General features: G+C 37.1%; 1 protein-coding gene across 1 annotated transcript; it reads right to left on the reverse strand.

Annotated features, from left to right (window-relative positions):
- Positions 1 to 143: 143 nt before the first annotated feature.
- Positions 144 to 14,401, reverse strand: LOC106072473 (fibropellin-1-like). Its single transcript, XM_056024270.1, has 9 exons — positions 13,898 to 14,401; positions 12,499 to 12,618; positions 9,335 to 9,445; positions 8,027 to 8,245; positions 6,772 to 6,882; positions 6,134 to 6,328; positions 5,217 to 5,360; positions 2,473 to 2,622; positions 144 to 2,079 (listed from the first exon to the last, which is right to left on the reverse strand). Exons 1-9 carry the CDS (start codon positions 14,001 to 14,003, stop codon positions 1,769 to 1,771), a joined length of 1,467 nt encoding a protein of 488 aa, XP_055880245.1. The 5' UTR covers positions 14,004 to 14,401; the 3' UTR covers positions 144 to 1,768.
- Positions 14,402 to 16,106: the final 1,705 nt, after the last annotated feature.

Consider the following 16,106-nt stretch of genomic DNA (forward strand, 5'->3'; position numbering starts at 1 on the left):
AATTCAATTAACTAAAAATCTTGCTATTTATTCATTATTTATTAATGTTGGCTATTGTGGAATAGATGTTTATGTTTATATTGAAATTCATAAAAAAAAAAAAGGAATTAAAAACTGTGATCAATTAGTTCATAGTTCAATTTTAGTCTTGATCCCATAAATCTTCATGAACTCAGGTGTTGTTTTTGGTAATTCCTTTTTAATACAAATACCCTAATCTAACAATAGTACATTCTTATAAATCTACATACACAATACAAGAAATAAATACATTAAAAATGAACATCTGTTGCTATTATTATTGGAAAAAAAAAAGTCAACTAATTACAATATTTGTAAAGAAAAATGTGTACCCAACAAAAACTGTGTGAAAAATGAACACACATTTTGTGCATGACATATACAAGCCCCTCTGAAGTGGGTTGAAAAACTGAAGAGTACAGGATGACTTCATTAAACGTGTGAATAGATAACTAACAAAAAAGATTGTAAATGCAGTTTGCCACACATTGAATTATGCATCTAAGGTTCTATTATTTTGATGAAATTTTTCAGGATTTTTTGCTTACAACACTTGATCCAGACTTGAGGGTTCTATTATGACAATAAAAAAAAATGCATTTGTTTGAGTGAAGAGCTATTGGTGGTGGTCCTAGGAGGGAAAAAAAAGATCTTTTAAACTCCAACAATAATAATACGTCGACACTTTGCATAAAGGTATAAATCACAAAGATGATGTTTTAGGATAAAATATTTTTAACTCTCAACTCTGGTGTTCATTTAAAAAAAAATGTAACTTGCATAGAAATACCAAGACCACATTAGTAATAAAAAGTTTAAACCAACTCAGAATGAGGTAAATTCATATGAGGTAAATTCATGTTCAATCTAACTACAAATTGTATACCATAATAGATAAGTATTACATCTAATTTATAAAATCTAAATCTTTACACTTACAGACAAAGCATTTTGTGTGGTGACAATCATGGCACACTGTGTACACATGAAGATGGTGGCATCCTGAGCTTATTAAATATTTAAAGTTTTTTTCTAATAGAATTTGATAGCAAAAAAAAACTTATCTTATAAGAGGAGCTCCACATTTACAGCAATATATCTCAATGCTAAAATATTTATTTCCCTTTTAAATATCAAAGAAAATTAATTAATTACTACTATTTAATTATTTCAGTTGTTTATTTTTTTTTTTTTATTGATTCATGTTTGTTTGGAACGATGAATAATACTATATTTATGCAAGTTTTCAACTTTCATTGGTTGAGTTACTAGTTAAATAACGTGTTCAAAATTTTGTACACGAGTGAGTTGATACAAGGTTTATAAAAAAAATATAATAATAGAGTGTAAACTACATTCATAAAGTATAGAATCTAAATGATTGATATTCTAGGCCAAATTATATATGTTCTTTTTAGATCTACAAAATAAAATGAGATTGTACTGTTAATTTCTCATGCTACAAGCATGTTTAGTTCATTTTGGTCCTATCTCTTTTGTGGACAAGTGTGGTGAGGTGGTCTCTGGGAGAAGGTTTTCTGAGCTGCCCTTAGGCGCTCAGCAAATACAACTCTGCTCGAGTCAGGATTTAAACTCTGAACTCCCTTGATAGGTAGCTAGGCAAGATTTGCTTCTCAGCCACACACCCCACTGTTTGCTATTCAACAATAATCTTTCAAGTTTCACAAACAACAACAAACAAACAATGATAGTAACATGATAAAATGGCAGAATAGAAATCCAGACATTAATAACGGAATGCTGATGGAGTATGTAAAAATTCATCATAGTCCAGTATACTGCCATTTTGAAACCTTCCAGAGCTGGCACTGCTTCCTGCTGGGGGAAATTGTTGGTAGAAAGATGACGGGAGAGAGAAGCAGAAATCTTGAGGTCTGTGTATGTGTCTCTTTCTTAGGATGATTCCGGACACCCCAATGATTGTCCCAAGAGCCAAGAGGATCCCCAAGATGCTGAAGAGTACCGTTGGATTCAGACGCCCACTAAAGATGATCAATCCATTTCTAGAAATTTCATTGGTTGAGTTACTAGTTAAATCTGAAGATACAGTTTGGCATTCAATTAAACATTTGTGTATATTAAGTGATCACTATCAATTGATAGAATAAAAAATACTTTTATCTTTAAAAGTAAACAAAAAGCTTTTTATAACCTGCGTTAGACATGCGCTAGAATATACCATTTTTTTGTAAAGAATAACCCTCCTGTATTTGTAAAGAAAAAAAACTTTTCTGAAAATAAAATTTCTATATTAACTGCTGGAAATTACTCTAAAGACGTTGCTACAAATAATAATAATAATAGCAATGTCTTCGATTCCTAAGATTAAGAATGAGTGCATTGATTCACATGACTACGCAAACCCAGTTTCGACCTGCATATTTTCCCACAGCTGATGCAAGGGTGTTGTGCTTTAACAAAAATACTTACTGACAAACTGGCAAGACAAGCCTGAATATTGAGGTAAACATTGACAATGAAAACCTTGAGTGGACCTGGACACCTCACACGTCCCGTTATTGTGGCACGGTTGTGATAAACACGGGTCTGTAGACACATCACAGCGGTCACCACTGAAACCTAAAGTTAGAAATTTTATAGTAGAAATTAACCAGATGATTGCATCAACATGAGCAAGATTAAGTTAATTTGGAACGAAATAAAGTTTTAACTCTTTTTCTCCGTAATTATTTTCCAGGTTGCGAAGGAATTACTCATTTTGCTTATTAGTATTCCACTACCATGATTTGATTAAGCATCAATAACTTTTTCGTTTGTTATCAGATAGTGTTTTATTTGGTGTAGACTTAAAGGGGAATGAGTGCTCTTTTTATATAATACAAAGTAAAGCTTATAAAATCAAACATTAATTTAATTTAATGAGGTCAAATCAACGATGGTATCGTTAATAAGGAGAGAAAGAGTTAAACTCTTTAAGTTAATAAAAGAGAGCAATGATGAAATGTAAGCCCATATGTCCGTGACATTATTTCATGCTTTCTTTACTTCTTACATACTTTTTAAATATCATTACTTATACTGGGGAAAAAGAGAAAACACGAACATATTTACTGCATTTAATATACAACAAAATACGGTAATGGCGCATAAATATTTCCTTTCAATTTAAACATTAATTATGCCTAATTGAGCAAGTATAGTAATAAGACTTGTCTTCGAGTCCGAAGATTAGTGAGGAATGCAGTATTTCCCGTGGCTGCGCAGCCCCAGCTGTGACCTACATATTTTGCCACATCCAGGGTATGAAGCATAACCATTGTCCGCAGGTGGTTGATTTAGATTTTCTTTTCGCCGTCTGCGTTTGTCCTCGGCAGCGGATTTTCTGTTGGTCTCAAATGTGTATCCCGCGGCCTTCGTGAGTGACCTCCAGCTGTCACGTTCTGAGGCCGCATGCAACCAGGTGCTCTCTTCTATGTCAGCCAAGGAAAGTTGAAGCAAGTATATAGGCCTACTTTTAAACATTTCTTTTTATTCAATTAGTGTCATAAAGGACTGGCTTGGTCACGTTCGTAGAATGCCACAAGGTCGACTTCAACAAGACGCTATGTTTGGTGATCTATCAGAAGGCAGGAGAGCCGCTGGTCGTCCACTTTTAAGGTACACTGATGTGTGAATACGCGACATGGAGCTCTTCAAAATCGACACTAGCAGCTTGGAGAAAAGGAAGGGTCCCGGACTGTAGATGCCAAAACAGTAGTAGAAATAAGGGTGATAGTACAACGGCGCCTGGTGACTACAGATACCCAACCTGTGACTGTAGCTGTGTATCAACGATTGGCATGTCACACAAGAAGTTGCAAAGGGAAAAGATTGTCTATCGAGACGTAAAATGTCACAGAATAATAAATGCATTAAATATATACACGTTTTCCTCTTTTTTTTTTTTTAAATCACCGTATACCTACTTTTGTAGCCCCATGTATTTCAAAAAAGTTTTAATTATCATATACCTCACATTTATCACAAATGTAACACTGGGTCGACCATACTGTTCTTTGAATAACGGTAAAGAGCTACAGCCTAGGGTTCTTATCATATTGGCTGCAAACCCCAACAGTGGCAGAGATTGAGTCATGTATGGAAAAACAAGTAGGTCACATCTGGGTCTTAGAGCCAATTTAAATAGGCCTAGTGCACTTATCCTAAATATTGGGAAATATCTTAGGTAGAAAAGTGCACATATAGGCCTATATGTGTATGAATTGGTCTAAAGCAATAGGTCTGCGTGCTGGTTGGGCAAAAGGCCAAGACAACGACCATCCTTAACTTCCATTACGCATGTCAGGTACCCATTAGAGATAGGTGGACTTAGCGGTGTATACAAATCCCGAAGTTCAAAATCCCAGTCTTCAATAGGATTCAAACTCGACACGCCTTTGTTCGGAAGTCAAACACTTTACCATTGGGCCACCACGCCCAAGAGAGAGAGAGAGAGAGAGAGAGAGAGATGAAGAAAGATTTCTAATTATATAGCCCTATTACTGACTCATTCTCATGAACGAACTATGGCAAAATGTCTTTTTGTTTAGTAACAGGTGATTCTGCTCAACTAGATGCAGTTTACACTACTTTCCCAGACATAGGGAGGAACCATATAACAATAATAGGCATAAAACGCATCACAAATGAAGAGATTAGAGACAGGGTTACTACATCGATTGAACCCTACGTTGACCTGCTAACTAGTGTAAACAAAAACGCAAACTAAAACTCTATGACCATATTACAAGGTCTTCGGGGTTCGCAAGGACCTTCCTTCAGAGAACAGTACCAGGAAAAAGAAGAAGAGACAGAGAAAGCGATGGGAAGACAACATAAAAGAATGGACGGGCCTGCCATTGAAAGAGGTTCTATCCAAGGCAAAAGCAGGATGGAGGAGGATGGTCGACAAAACTTGCGTGGTGCCCCAACGGTCTAACAGACTAAGGGAATGGTGAAGGTGAAGGCATTAAATCTCTCGAGATCAACTTTCTCCCATGCCTTACAGTAATTGAACATTACGACATTAAACGTTTCATAATACCTATTTTTACATGAGAAACTGGTTCAATAAAAATATGTAACCAATCCATTTATTTTATGCTGCGGTGAATCCTTTTACGATCGTTACTAACATGCTCACGGCAAACTGCTCCCACAAGCAGCGTCCATACCTTCTGTACACTTGCATTTATTGCTTCCATCAGAGTTTATCTTGCAAGTACCCCCGTTGTAGCAGACGACCATGCCACAAGACTGTTGTCCAGCCTCGCAGTATAAGCCCGTGAAATGTTCAAGGCATACGCAGGAAAATGATCCTGAAAATAAGAGTGATTGATTCTAAAACTGTGAGTAACCAATTCAAACCAATGACTTATCTTATAATTACGTCCTACATATTTCATATGTCAATCTAGTCATTCATGTTGATCAATGACTTAAAATATGCTAAGTTGCTGGTTTTCTTGGCTGATTCAGGCAACCCATTCCATTCTCTAATGGCACTAAGGAAGAAGGAGCACTTGTACGAAATTGTTCCGGCGTATGGAATAAGACATGTGCCTCTATCTTTGTGTCTTTTTGAGTATTTCATTACGTTTTATTTTTATGTTTGTAAATTATGGTTCAGTGTTTTATGTAGAGTCGTAGACCTATTATAACTACTTTACTTATTGTAAGGTAAGCTGATTTAATACACCTCTTATTTTTCCTTTTCAGCGATTTCTAGCCCACTATAGTTTCCAAAAATGCAGAATAGATTATTTTTTTCCACACACACGCAAGTAAATAAATAAAATAAATTTTGTTTAGCATTTGCCAGGTTGGACTCGAATCACTTCAGAAAAAGAGCTGAATAAAGAAGGAGAAGTGAGAAATCGTGGAGTTTGAAATGGGCGGGTGTTTTTCCCATCTGGCAGTTTCTCCTCCCTAGTTATATTCATAAAACAGAAAGACGTGTTGAAAGGTTTAGACCGAAGTAAACATCGACACCACAGGGACGTGTCTACACCACAAGTTGACATCCGGAGACAGTTTACGAGTTGCTCAGGACTTTGATGGATGGATCAGAACACTTAGTGGGCGTACACACCTTGACTGTCGGGGACACAGGTCCCGTTATTCTGACAAGGCCGAGAGGCACAGGGGTCCCCAACGCCTTGACAGCCCGGAACGTCACAGTCATCGCACACGAACGTTCCCGGCTCGATTGTTCGACAGGTTCCTTGCCTACAGGGATTATTGACGCAGGCGTCAGCTACCTGACTGCAAGTGGCTCCTTGATATCCTGCAAAGAGAAGCGAATGTCCAGTTTGGTAATAGATACTGGTATATGAAAATCATGGATCTTAATAGAACTGTAACAATACAATTAAAAAAAAAAGCAGCAAGCTCAAAAAAAATTAACGGCTTGTAACAGGAAGCATTAAAAATGTAGCCTACTCTAAAAATTTGACGAATAAAGACAAAAGAGCAAACTGCATTGTAGAAAACAACTGAGCATTTCTAATTTACGCTTTTTTATAGCAATGACAGAAGCAATATTTCATTCCATGCAGGGTATTTTAATAGTGCTATTCATTACAAATAATTTTGCATTATCAAGGTTTTCTAAAATTAGAAATAATGGAAAGGAAACACTAACTGAAACGGAGAAATATCCATACAAAAATTATTTTTGTGTTGTTATTTTACCTATATATGTATTACTATTTAAATTTATATATTTACCTGGCCTACATTGGCAATGAAACCTGGCCACAGTCTCATCAGGTGTGCACTGGCCTCCATTGAGACAAGGATTCGAGTCGCAAATATGGACAGCTTTTTCACAATCAATTCCTACAGAAGAGAAAACATTTCATTATGTTTTTCAAAATCTCACATACAATGATATCATAATCAGAATTGGTCTTTTCATCTTAATTCAAGTTTGTTTTTTTTAATACAACACTTCGTTATAAGTACCTACATTTCGATTAAGTTCAAAGTATTTTTTGTTTTTTTACAATAGGTCTTCTCATAATCAATAGCATCATGTTCGATTTATTAATTAAATTGCAAATAAAGCTTATTAACAAAGACCCTAAAATTATATGATACAGATTTCTGACAAATTCTTACACTCCTGTTTTTCTTTTTATTTTTTAAATTTCATTTCGAAAGCCCTATATAGACTATGTTAATGTGTTTATCTAATAAATTACAAGCGTTCCTTCTTAGCAGGCGATAATTACGCCCTACGCGTATCCTCGTGTCGTCTTCTCGTGCAAGTTAATTATTTTAATTTACATAGCTTAATAAAAAAAACATTCTGCGTTAGATGTGACAAAATGTGCATCTCACTAATGTGTCTGTTTGTTCACGTGATGTAAGTGCAAAAATCATACAAATCTAATTGACGCCTTTCTTGGAGTGTGTGTGTGTGTTTCCAAGGTGATGATATAGAAAGGGATTATTGTTGGAGAGATAGATAGATAGATAGATAGATAGATAGATAGATAGAGAGAGAGAGAGAGAGAGAGAGCATTAATTTAATGTTAGTCTTGTAGAATGATGCACGATAAGCGGGGCTGTCATAAGCTGTTTTAAGTACGAGAGACGACTCCAAGCTGACATAGTGTAAAGACATGTTTTTATTGTGAGTTAGATTTGTTTAAAATATAAGTTTATTTCATTTCATCTGAAGTCTCATATATGTATATGTAACAAATGTTATATTTTAGTTTTGTTCACAAAGAAGTTATACAAGTTATTTCAAGTTGTATAAATTAGAATATAATAAGCCTAAAGCGGTTTAGTTGTCAGCTCAGCAGTTTGGTGCTATTAGTCAACATCGTCAACAACACCGCCCTACAATGCTTTCCGTCGGCAAATAAAACAAAAGACTTTCTTTCGAGATTCGTGACCACCGACCCACACAGAACCCATGAAGAGTTTGCAAGATGATCATAAGAATTAAAAAAAAAATAAAGTACAGTCCAACCTGTGTAACCTTCTCGACAAGCACAAGTGTAGGTTCCAGGGGGGCCCTGAGTGCAGGAACCTCCGTGCTGACAAGGGCTGAGGGAAAGGCACTCGTCTATATCCATCTCACACCTTGACCCCCTGTAACCAGGTCTACACTCACACTGGATGTTCCCTGGTCCTGTCTGCACACACCTGCCGTCATTGTGACACGGGGAGCTAGCGCACAGGTCAATCTCTGCAACAAAGGGAGGAGCAGAAGTCTATGCGCGACATTTGATAAATAAATAGTTTATTATGGAGGGAGTCGGCGTGATAGGGGGAACGCACTGGGTGAAACTCTTGGGCGAGAAATGCACAGCTGAAGTGTCTTAAAAAACAGAACAGTTGTCAACTTGATTACATAATATAGAGGATTTTCACGATCAACTAAACAGACTCAAAATTTAACTTCAATGTTGCCAACTAATTACAAAAATGAGCTTAGATAATTGGATTCTGCAGTGCAAAAGAAAAAAAAATTACACATATCATATAGCCTATTTTAAATTTTTCAACACCATAGTTTTTCAACACCATAGCTTTTCAACACCATAGCTTTTCAACACCATAGCTTTTCAACACCATAGTTTTTCAACACCATAGTTTTTCAACACCATAGCTTTTCAACACCATAGCTTTTCAACACCATAGCTTTTCAACACCATAGCTTTTCAACACCATAGTTTTTCAACACCATAGCTTTTCAACACCATAGCTTTTCAACACCATAGCTTTTCAACACCATAGCTTTTCAACACCATAGCTTTTCAACATTGCTTTATTCAGCACACCGGATACACCAAAGCTAGATGTTTTTTTTTCCTCCATAGATGAAAAGCTCTAATGCTATATTTTACTAAAGATTTTCATTGTTCATTTTTGTTTTGCTTCAGACAAATTATTTTGAAACACACAGGTCTACGTTAGCAAAATAGATAAAAACAAAATATTGTTTAAAATAACTTATAATGAAACTTAATCAATGATGGAAGGTCTGCATCATACATGTACAACGGTTTCACATCAAAAGTCACTTACCAGCATTGTGGCTATCGAACTAGAAGACAATACATTAGAGCCAATATGTTTATACCATACACATTTGTCTCATTAGTTATTAAGATGCCTTTTTAACGTCACTAGTTCTTTAGATTTGTTTCGTGGATTTACAGTCGTCATGGCTGTCAATCAAAAATAAGTTTCTCTTTTTCTTTTTAGAATTTTTTTTTTAAATGTCTGAGTAGTAAGGCATCAAGGTACCGTCAAATGTTTGTTGGTCACTTACCGATTTCACACAAACGTCCCTTGTAGCCAGGGAAACACATACACCGGAAGGATCCAATGTTGTCAACACACGCTCCATTGAGGCAGGGGGAGCTGGCGCACTCGTCAATACCTACAGACCAACAGAGAAACTACTGCTAAATCGTGGCCTACTTCACTGATTATTAGAACATTGTTGCAATAGGAATTATGTATGTATGCATTGACCTAGATTAGTTTTGTTGTTTTTTAATTGAAAAAAAAACAAAGTTTTTTTTTTGGGGGGGGGGGATTGTTCCATGGCACACATTTTCTACAGTCATGTTTTTAAAGATGTATTTCATTCATACTCGATCATATTTTTTGGTTTCATTTTAGTCTTTATCAAAATCGAATACTTTTGAATTAAAATTGATCCTTTAACTATTATTCCCTTTCCTGTCTTCCGACGATTTTTTAAAAATAGATTATCGGTAGATATTCTTTTCACTAAAAATTTAAAAAATAAAGTGTCCATTTGAGACCTTGCGATCTATGGGCTGATCTAAATCTCATTTTTCTCTATGGTCCATGGTTAACAAGGGTGTTATGTGGCCAGCACATTGACCAACCGCTTTTACCTTTTTTTCCCCAACCAATCTCAGTTACCTATTTCAGGATCGCCCTGAAAATCCCGAAATTAAAAATCTCAGTCTTCACCAAGATTCGAACCCGAGATTTTTGGAGTTTGAAAGCTCAGCGCTTTACCACTCAGTCACCACACTGGTATATAAGTTTGGTTCAGTTCATTGTTAATGTGGACTTTATGTGACCACCCGCCTCAACTTTCCCCACTTGAGGCTAGGATACCACTCAGTCACCACACTGGTATATAAGTTTGGTTCAGTTAATTGTTAATGTGGACTTTATGTGACCACCCGCCTCAACTTTCCCCACTTGAGGCTAGGATGTCACTCAGTCACCACACTGGTATATAAGTTTGGTTCAGTTAATTGTTAATGTGGACTTTATGTGACCACCCGCCTCAACTTTCCCCACTTGAGGCTAGGATACCACTCAGTCACCACACTGGTATATAAGTTTGGTTCAGTTAATTGTTAATGTGGACTTTATGTGATCACCCGCCTCAACTTTCCCCACTTGAGGCTAGGATCCTATTGGAAGTTGGTTAATCTCACGAAGTTCAGCCTCGATATCTTATCCCGAATAAAAAAAAAAGATGTGCATCTCTATCGAGAATGGAACCAAAGACGTTAACACAGCGGTTCTCAACCTTTTTTGCTTTTAACAATTCCTCACTATGCCCGACCCCCCCCCCCCAACAGTAAATCTGATTTTCATTGCCAAAGCTTTATGTTTAATCATGAAACAATATGTAATTATATTCTTGAAATATATATATATATATATATATATATATATATATACATATATATATATATATACATAAATGAGCGTACATCTTACTATTTCTAATTCATATTATTCACATTACATACACATGTGACGTTTTTCTGTATTTAGACATGATAATGAACAGGCTGTTATGCAAATAATGTATCATTGCAAATTGAAGAAGAAGGTGCAACACAGAGAAATTGGGACATGACTGCAAACACTTGATCCAGATGTGTGAAATTATAGAGACATTTTTCGCTGCATCTTTATTAATGAGTTCAATTAACTATTTCTGTTTCCTTAACATTTTCACTTTCGACTTTCATTGGATGTCTGGCAGGTGCAAATGGGATGTTAAGTAATTTGGAAAGTTTGATGAAATTTTGTCCGCAAAGCATTGGCAAATGGCATCACTGATAATTCGACACAAATAACTTCGCTACAATTGACATACAAACTGATGGGGCAGGCAGAGGAAACATTGGTGACTGTCTTACGAGAGTGTCCAAATGCTGCGGGGAGACAACTGAAGGGTCACTTGAACTCCATGGAGGCTATGAGGCACTACGTTCAACAACAGAGTTTCTTACCAGAGCACTACGGGAGGCCCACAACAGAGTTTCTTACCAGAGCACTACGGGAGGCCCACAACAGAGTTTCTTACCAGAGCACTACGGGAGGCCCACAACAGAGTTTCTTACCAGAGCACTAAGAGAGGCCCACAACAGAGTTTCTTACCAGAGCACTACGGGAGGCCCACAAGAGAGTTACTTACCAGAGCACCACGAGAGGCCCACAAGAGAGTTACTTACCAAAGCACTACGGGAGGACCACAAAAGAGTTACTTACCAGAGCACCACGAGAGGCCCACAAGAGAGTTACTTACCAGAGCACCACGAGAGGCCCACAAGAGAGTTACTTACCAGAGCAACACGAGAGGCCCACAAGAGAGTTACTTACCTGAGCACCACGAGAGGCCCACAAGAGAGTTACTTACCAGAGCACCACTGGAGGACCACAACAGAGTTTCTTACCAGAGCACTACGGGAGGCCCACAACAGAGTTTCTTACCAGAGCACTAAGAGAGGCCCACAACAGAGTTTCTTACCAGAGCACTACGGGAGGCCCACAAGAGAGTTACTACCAGAACACCACGAGTGGCCCACAAGAGAGTTACTTACCAGAGCACTACGGGAGGCCCACAACAGAGTTTCTTACCAGAGCAATACGGGAGGCCCACAAGAGAGTTTCTTACCAGAGCACTAAGAGAGGCCCACAACAGAGTTTCTTACCAGAGCACTACGGGAGGCCCACAAGAGAGTTACCAGAACACCACGAGAGGCCCATGCTTTCCTGCCCTACTACCATTAGAAGTTCATCCAAGGCTCATGTAGTCCAATATGTTATGCATTTCTATACAAAGTTTACATATAACAATTCAAATTTATGGATGCGCTGTTCAACCTTTTTTAAAACGTACACATTTTGGTTCACATATTACAGATTCAAGATTTATATGTGTTGACTATTACATAATAGATTAGGCCATACTTTCGATGGTCTTAACCGACCCCTGACTAATTGTCAATCGACCCCCAAGGGGGTCGTGTCGCACAGGTTGAGAACCCCTGCGTTAACACAACTCTTTTTCTGAATACTTAAGTAAAGAAAACAAAACAACAAAAAAGACAATTTCTATAGTTCAGAAGTCATCTCTTTTTTATACACAGCCCTTCAACAATAATTTAAGCTCTGAATCAATAATAAAGAGAGATAACTGCATTTTACCAAGTTCACAGTTTTGTCCGGTGAATCCAGGAAGACACTGACATGTATACGATGAGCTTTGGGCATGAACTGAGCAGCTTCCAGCATTCAGACACGGTGCACTAGTGCAGGCTCCAACAGCTGAGAGTGCATGGGTATGAAACAAAAAATCAATTTGGGAATGAATCAAGAAGTGATAGATTTTAGGTTAAACCTTTTCTACTGTACTAAAACGTTTTATTTTGTATATCTACAATCTTTTAAATATTTTCTCTGGAGTGGAAGTTTTATTCCAATATTCCAATGTTTTCAGTTTCCAACTTTATATAATACAGACGTTACTTCAAAAAAGAAGATGACTACGTCCTACACGTCATGCAATGACTTAAATTCTGCCAAGTCACTGGTTCTCCTGGCTAGCTCAGGCAACCCATTCCATGCTCTAATAGCACTAGGGAAGAAGGAGCATTTGTACAGATTTGTCCTAGCAAATGGAACGAGGAATGTGCCTTTATCTTTGTGTCTTCTGAGTATTTTATTAAATTTTGTTTTGGTATTTGAAGATTATGGTTCATCTTTATAGTACTTTATAGTAATGATATATGTATATCAATATTAATAAGGAATGGTGACAACTGACCTCTTAGACATCTTTGAGATCCTGAACAAAATACACAGGAAAATCATTAGATAATGCCTGAACGAATTCCGGTCAAGCAGTACGAGAGAATGTCTTTTAGTTCACTTTGTATAATAACAATAGGGACACTTTTCTTTCACGTGCACCGTTTAAAAATAGAATGTAGGCTCCAGAGAATTAGAGAACCTAACAGATACGAAATAAAGTAAAGTTCCCCTTTCAGACGTTGCGATCTCTAGGGCAGAGGACAGAAAGGTCATCTATTTCTGTGACCCACACAACGACTGACCACCTTCATTTTTCCCCAACTAATGTCAGATACCCACTAGAGCTGGGTGGACTCAGAGGCCCCCTAAAGATCCCGAAGTTAAAAGTCCCAGTCTTCACCAGGATTCGAATCCTGGACACCTCACTTCAGATGCCTAGCGCCTTACCACCCAGCCACCGAGGCTACAAACAAGTATACAGGCAAACTTATCTATGTTTGTCTCTAATAAGTTTAACGTACTGATGTGACCATATACGTCCGAGCACGGTGGAGCGCATACTCTGAACCTTATATTTAAATAATTAATCTATCATAATTGCTTTAATCTGTAAAGCACAGCTTGGTCTGCGTAGTCACTTAACTTAATGCTATGCTCTTTAATCTTAGAACTCAAAGACTGCATTTAAAAAAAAATTATTAGTGCATTATCTGATCATACTTGTAGCATGCATTTTGTGTAGACTAATACAACACTATCCTCAGACATGTGTCTAGGATATATAAACACGAACCTTTCAACTGTTGTAATTGTCGGGCAGAAGTTTCGGACTCTCCAGCTTGACACTGGTGTAACATACAGACTACAATCCACAAGAAATTATATCTTTTAATATCCATTGAAAACAAAGAGTTAAGTATATAGACAAAGCGAGATAACTCTAACAGTAACACGTATGTTTTAGGATCCAGTGAGCATTAAAACACTCCAAAAAGTAATATCATGAGTTATCGTTCGTAGATAAATTTATGAATAAAGAAGATCATCTTCCAGACGTCACGTGATGAGTTTAAGAGAAAAATACTAGAAACAAAACTCGTTGTTCAGAGAAATCATTCGAATCCATTTCACTTGATTGTAAAAATGTTTGTAAAAGTTTTCACGGTCCACTGAGCATTAAAAAAAATGTATTGAAATAGAACACACTCTATATGATTTGTAAATGTATAGGCCTAAACTTTGTTTACATATTCCAATGATAACACAGCAAATGTTTTGGGCCGATTGTTAAAACACAAACATGACTAAAACACATTCTAGATAGTTGTTTTTTTTTAGTTAAAGAAACTGTTTTAAAAAAAGCAAGGAAAAAATTATCTCTTTGTTTCCATTTGTTTTTGTTCTTCTTTTGATGTTTGCACGAGACGTGTACTTGTCAATTAGTGGCCGTTAAGCACAGTAGCCAAGACCAGGTCAGCTTCTAGTTCCTGTAACTCAGGTAAGTAGGAAGTGGTCAGCCCCAATTCGTCTCAGGACCTCACGTAAGTGACCCCCAAGAACGTGATTCTCGCGTGTTGACAAAGTTGCACCAAGTCTACTGTCTCAATGTCCCTGGGCGGCGAGGAATAAGTGTAATGGAGAAATCTCTTTCGCATGTCAAACTTCACGCTGTATTTGTTTACATTGATGGCTTTAAAAAAGAAACTAGGAGTTCTCTCTCCCCTTTACTCAACAGGAGATACATATATACGCTTATAACCGGAGTATTATGCAGCTGTGAACAGTGAGGCAAAACATGATGGCGACCGAACAGAACAAAAAAAAAATTAAATTAAACGAGAAGCTTGCTTTAACTATCCTTTACAGCAGTGTTTCCCAAACTGTTTCACGGAACCCTATTGTTCCGCCAGGCCTAAATAGGTGTTTCACAAACTACTGGAATAATTAACTAGTATGCCACCCGTGAATTAGCCTCTCCTAAAAAAATAAGCAAAGTGTTCCACTAAATAATCAGAATATGTGAAGTGTTCCGTTAAGGAAAACAGTTTGGGAAACACTGCTTTAAAGGATGAAACAAACATGAAGGCCAAACAATGTGACAAAAGAAAACAACAGAATTTGAAGCAATAATATCAATTAAATGAATACATGCAGACAAGAAATTGATGTGTGATCATGGTTCCAATGACAAACTCTGCCGCTTCAAAATTGGCTTGATCAGTCACTCCAGATTCATTGGCTTGATCACTCACTCTAGATTCATTGGCTTGATCACTCACTCCAGATTCATTGGCTTGATCACTCACCCCAGATTCATTGGCTTGATCACTCACTCCAGATTCATTGGCTTGATCAGTCACTCCAGATTCATTGGCTTGATCAGTCACTCCAGATTCTGCCCCGTCTCAAGACGAAACCAAAGCCAGTGACTCATCTGGGCGCATCCATTGTCCATAAACATCCATAAGGAGCCATATATATTATATTACATTGTTCCAATGGTCCAAATTTGTGACACGTAAGTACTTAAAGTGATACGCCATTATTACAATTACTTCACCTCAAGACAGTCTAGGACAGATTAGTAAAAGCAAATAAAAATAACTTAACAACACAATACATTAAAATACAAACACACACAAATTATGCTAAGACCAAGAGCTATTTAAGTGAAGTGTAGGACGTAATTATCTTCTTTTTTTTTTTGAAGTAACGTCTGTAATAAATAAGATAAGAAATGTTGGAATTAACCATAGAAACCAAAGACGTAACAAGTATTAAATCTACGATTAAATTAACATGAACCAATCTTTTAACGCTTTGACGCATATCTTGTTTGTTTGTTAATGTGTAAGTTCATTCAATTCCGCAGAAAAACCAACGGATTAGTGGCGTGCTCACAACACATGCCTTGTAGACCTCCATTTCGGTCATTGTAGTAAGCTTCCGGTTTCCCCCAAACTCCTGGTGTGAGTCTAGCGAAGTCTAAGCAGCCTTCTCTA

Source organism: Biomphalaria glabrata, chromosome 3 (genome assembly GCF_947242115.1).
Source record: "Biomphalaria glabrata chromosome 3, xgBioGlab47.1, whole genome shotgun sequence".
NCBI classification, from domain to species: Eukaryota; Metazoa; Mollusca; class Gastropoda; family Planorbidae; genus Biomphalaria; species Biomphalaria glabrata.

What these genes read in the sequence shown, in the direction of transcription:
- LOC106072473 (XM_056024270.1), bottom strand. Translation starts at nt 14,003, where the DNA reads ATGGATATTAAAAGATATAATTTCTTGTGGATTGTAGTCTGTATGTTA. An exon ending in TTGTCGAGAAGGTTACACAG is followed by an intron (nt 6,883 to 8,026) that starts GTTGGACTGTAC and finishes TCTCTTCTGTAG; the next exon opens with GAATTGATTGTGAAAAAGCT. An exon ending in TAAATGCAAGTGTACAGAAG is followed by an intron (nt 2,623 to 5,216) that starts GTATGGACGCTG and finishes TTCTAACTTTAG; the next exon opens with GTTTCAGTGGTGACCGCTGT.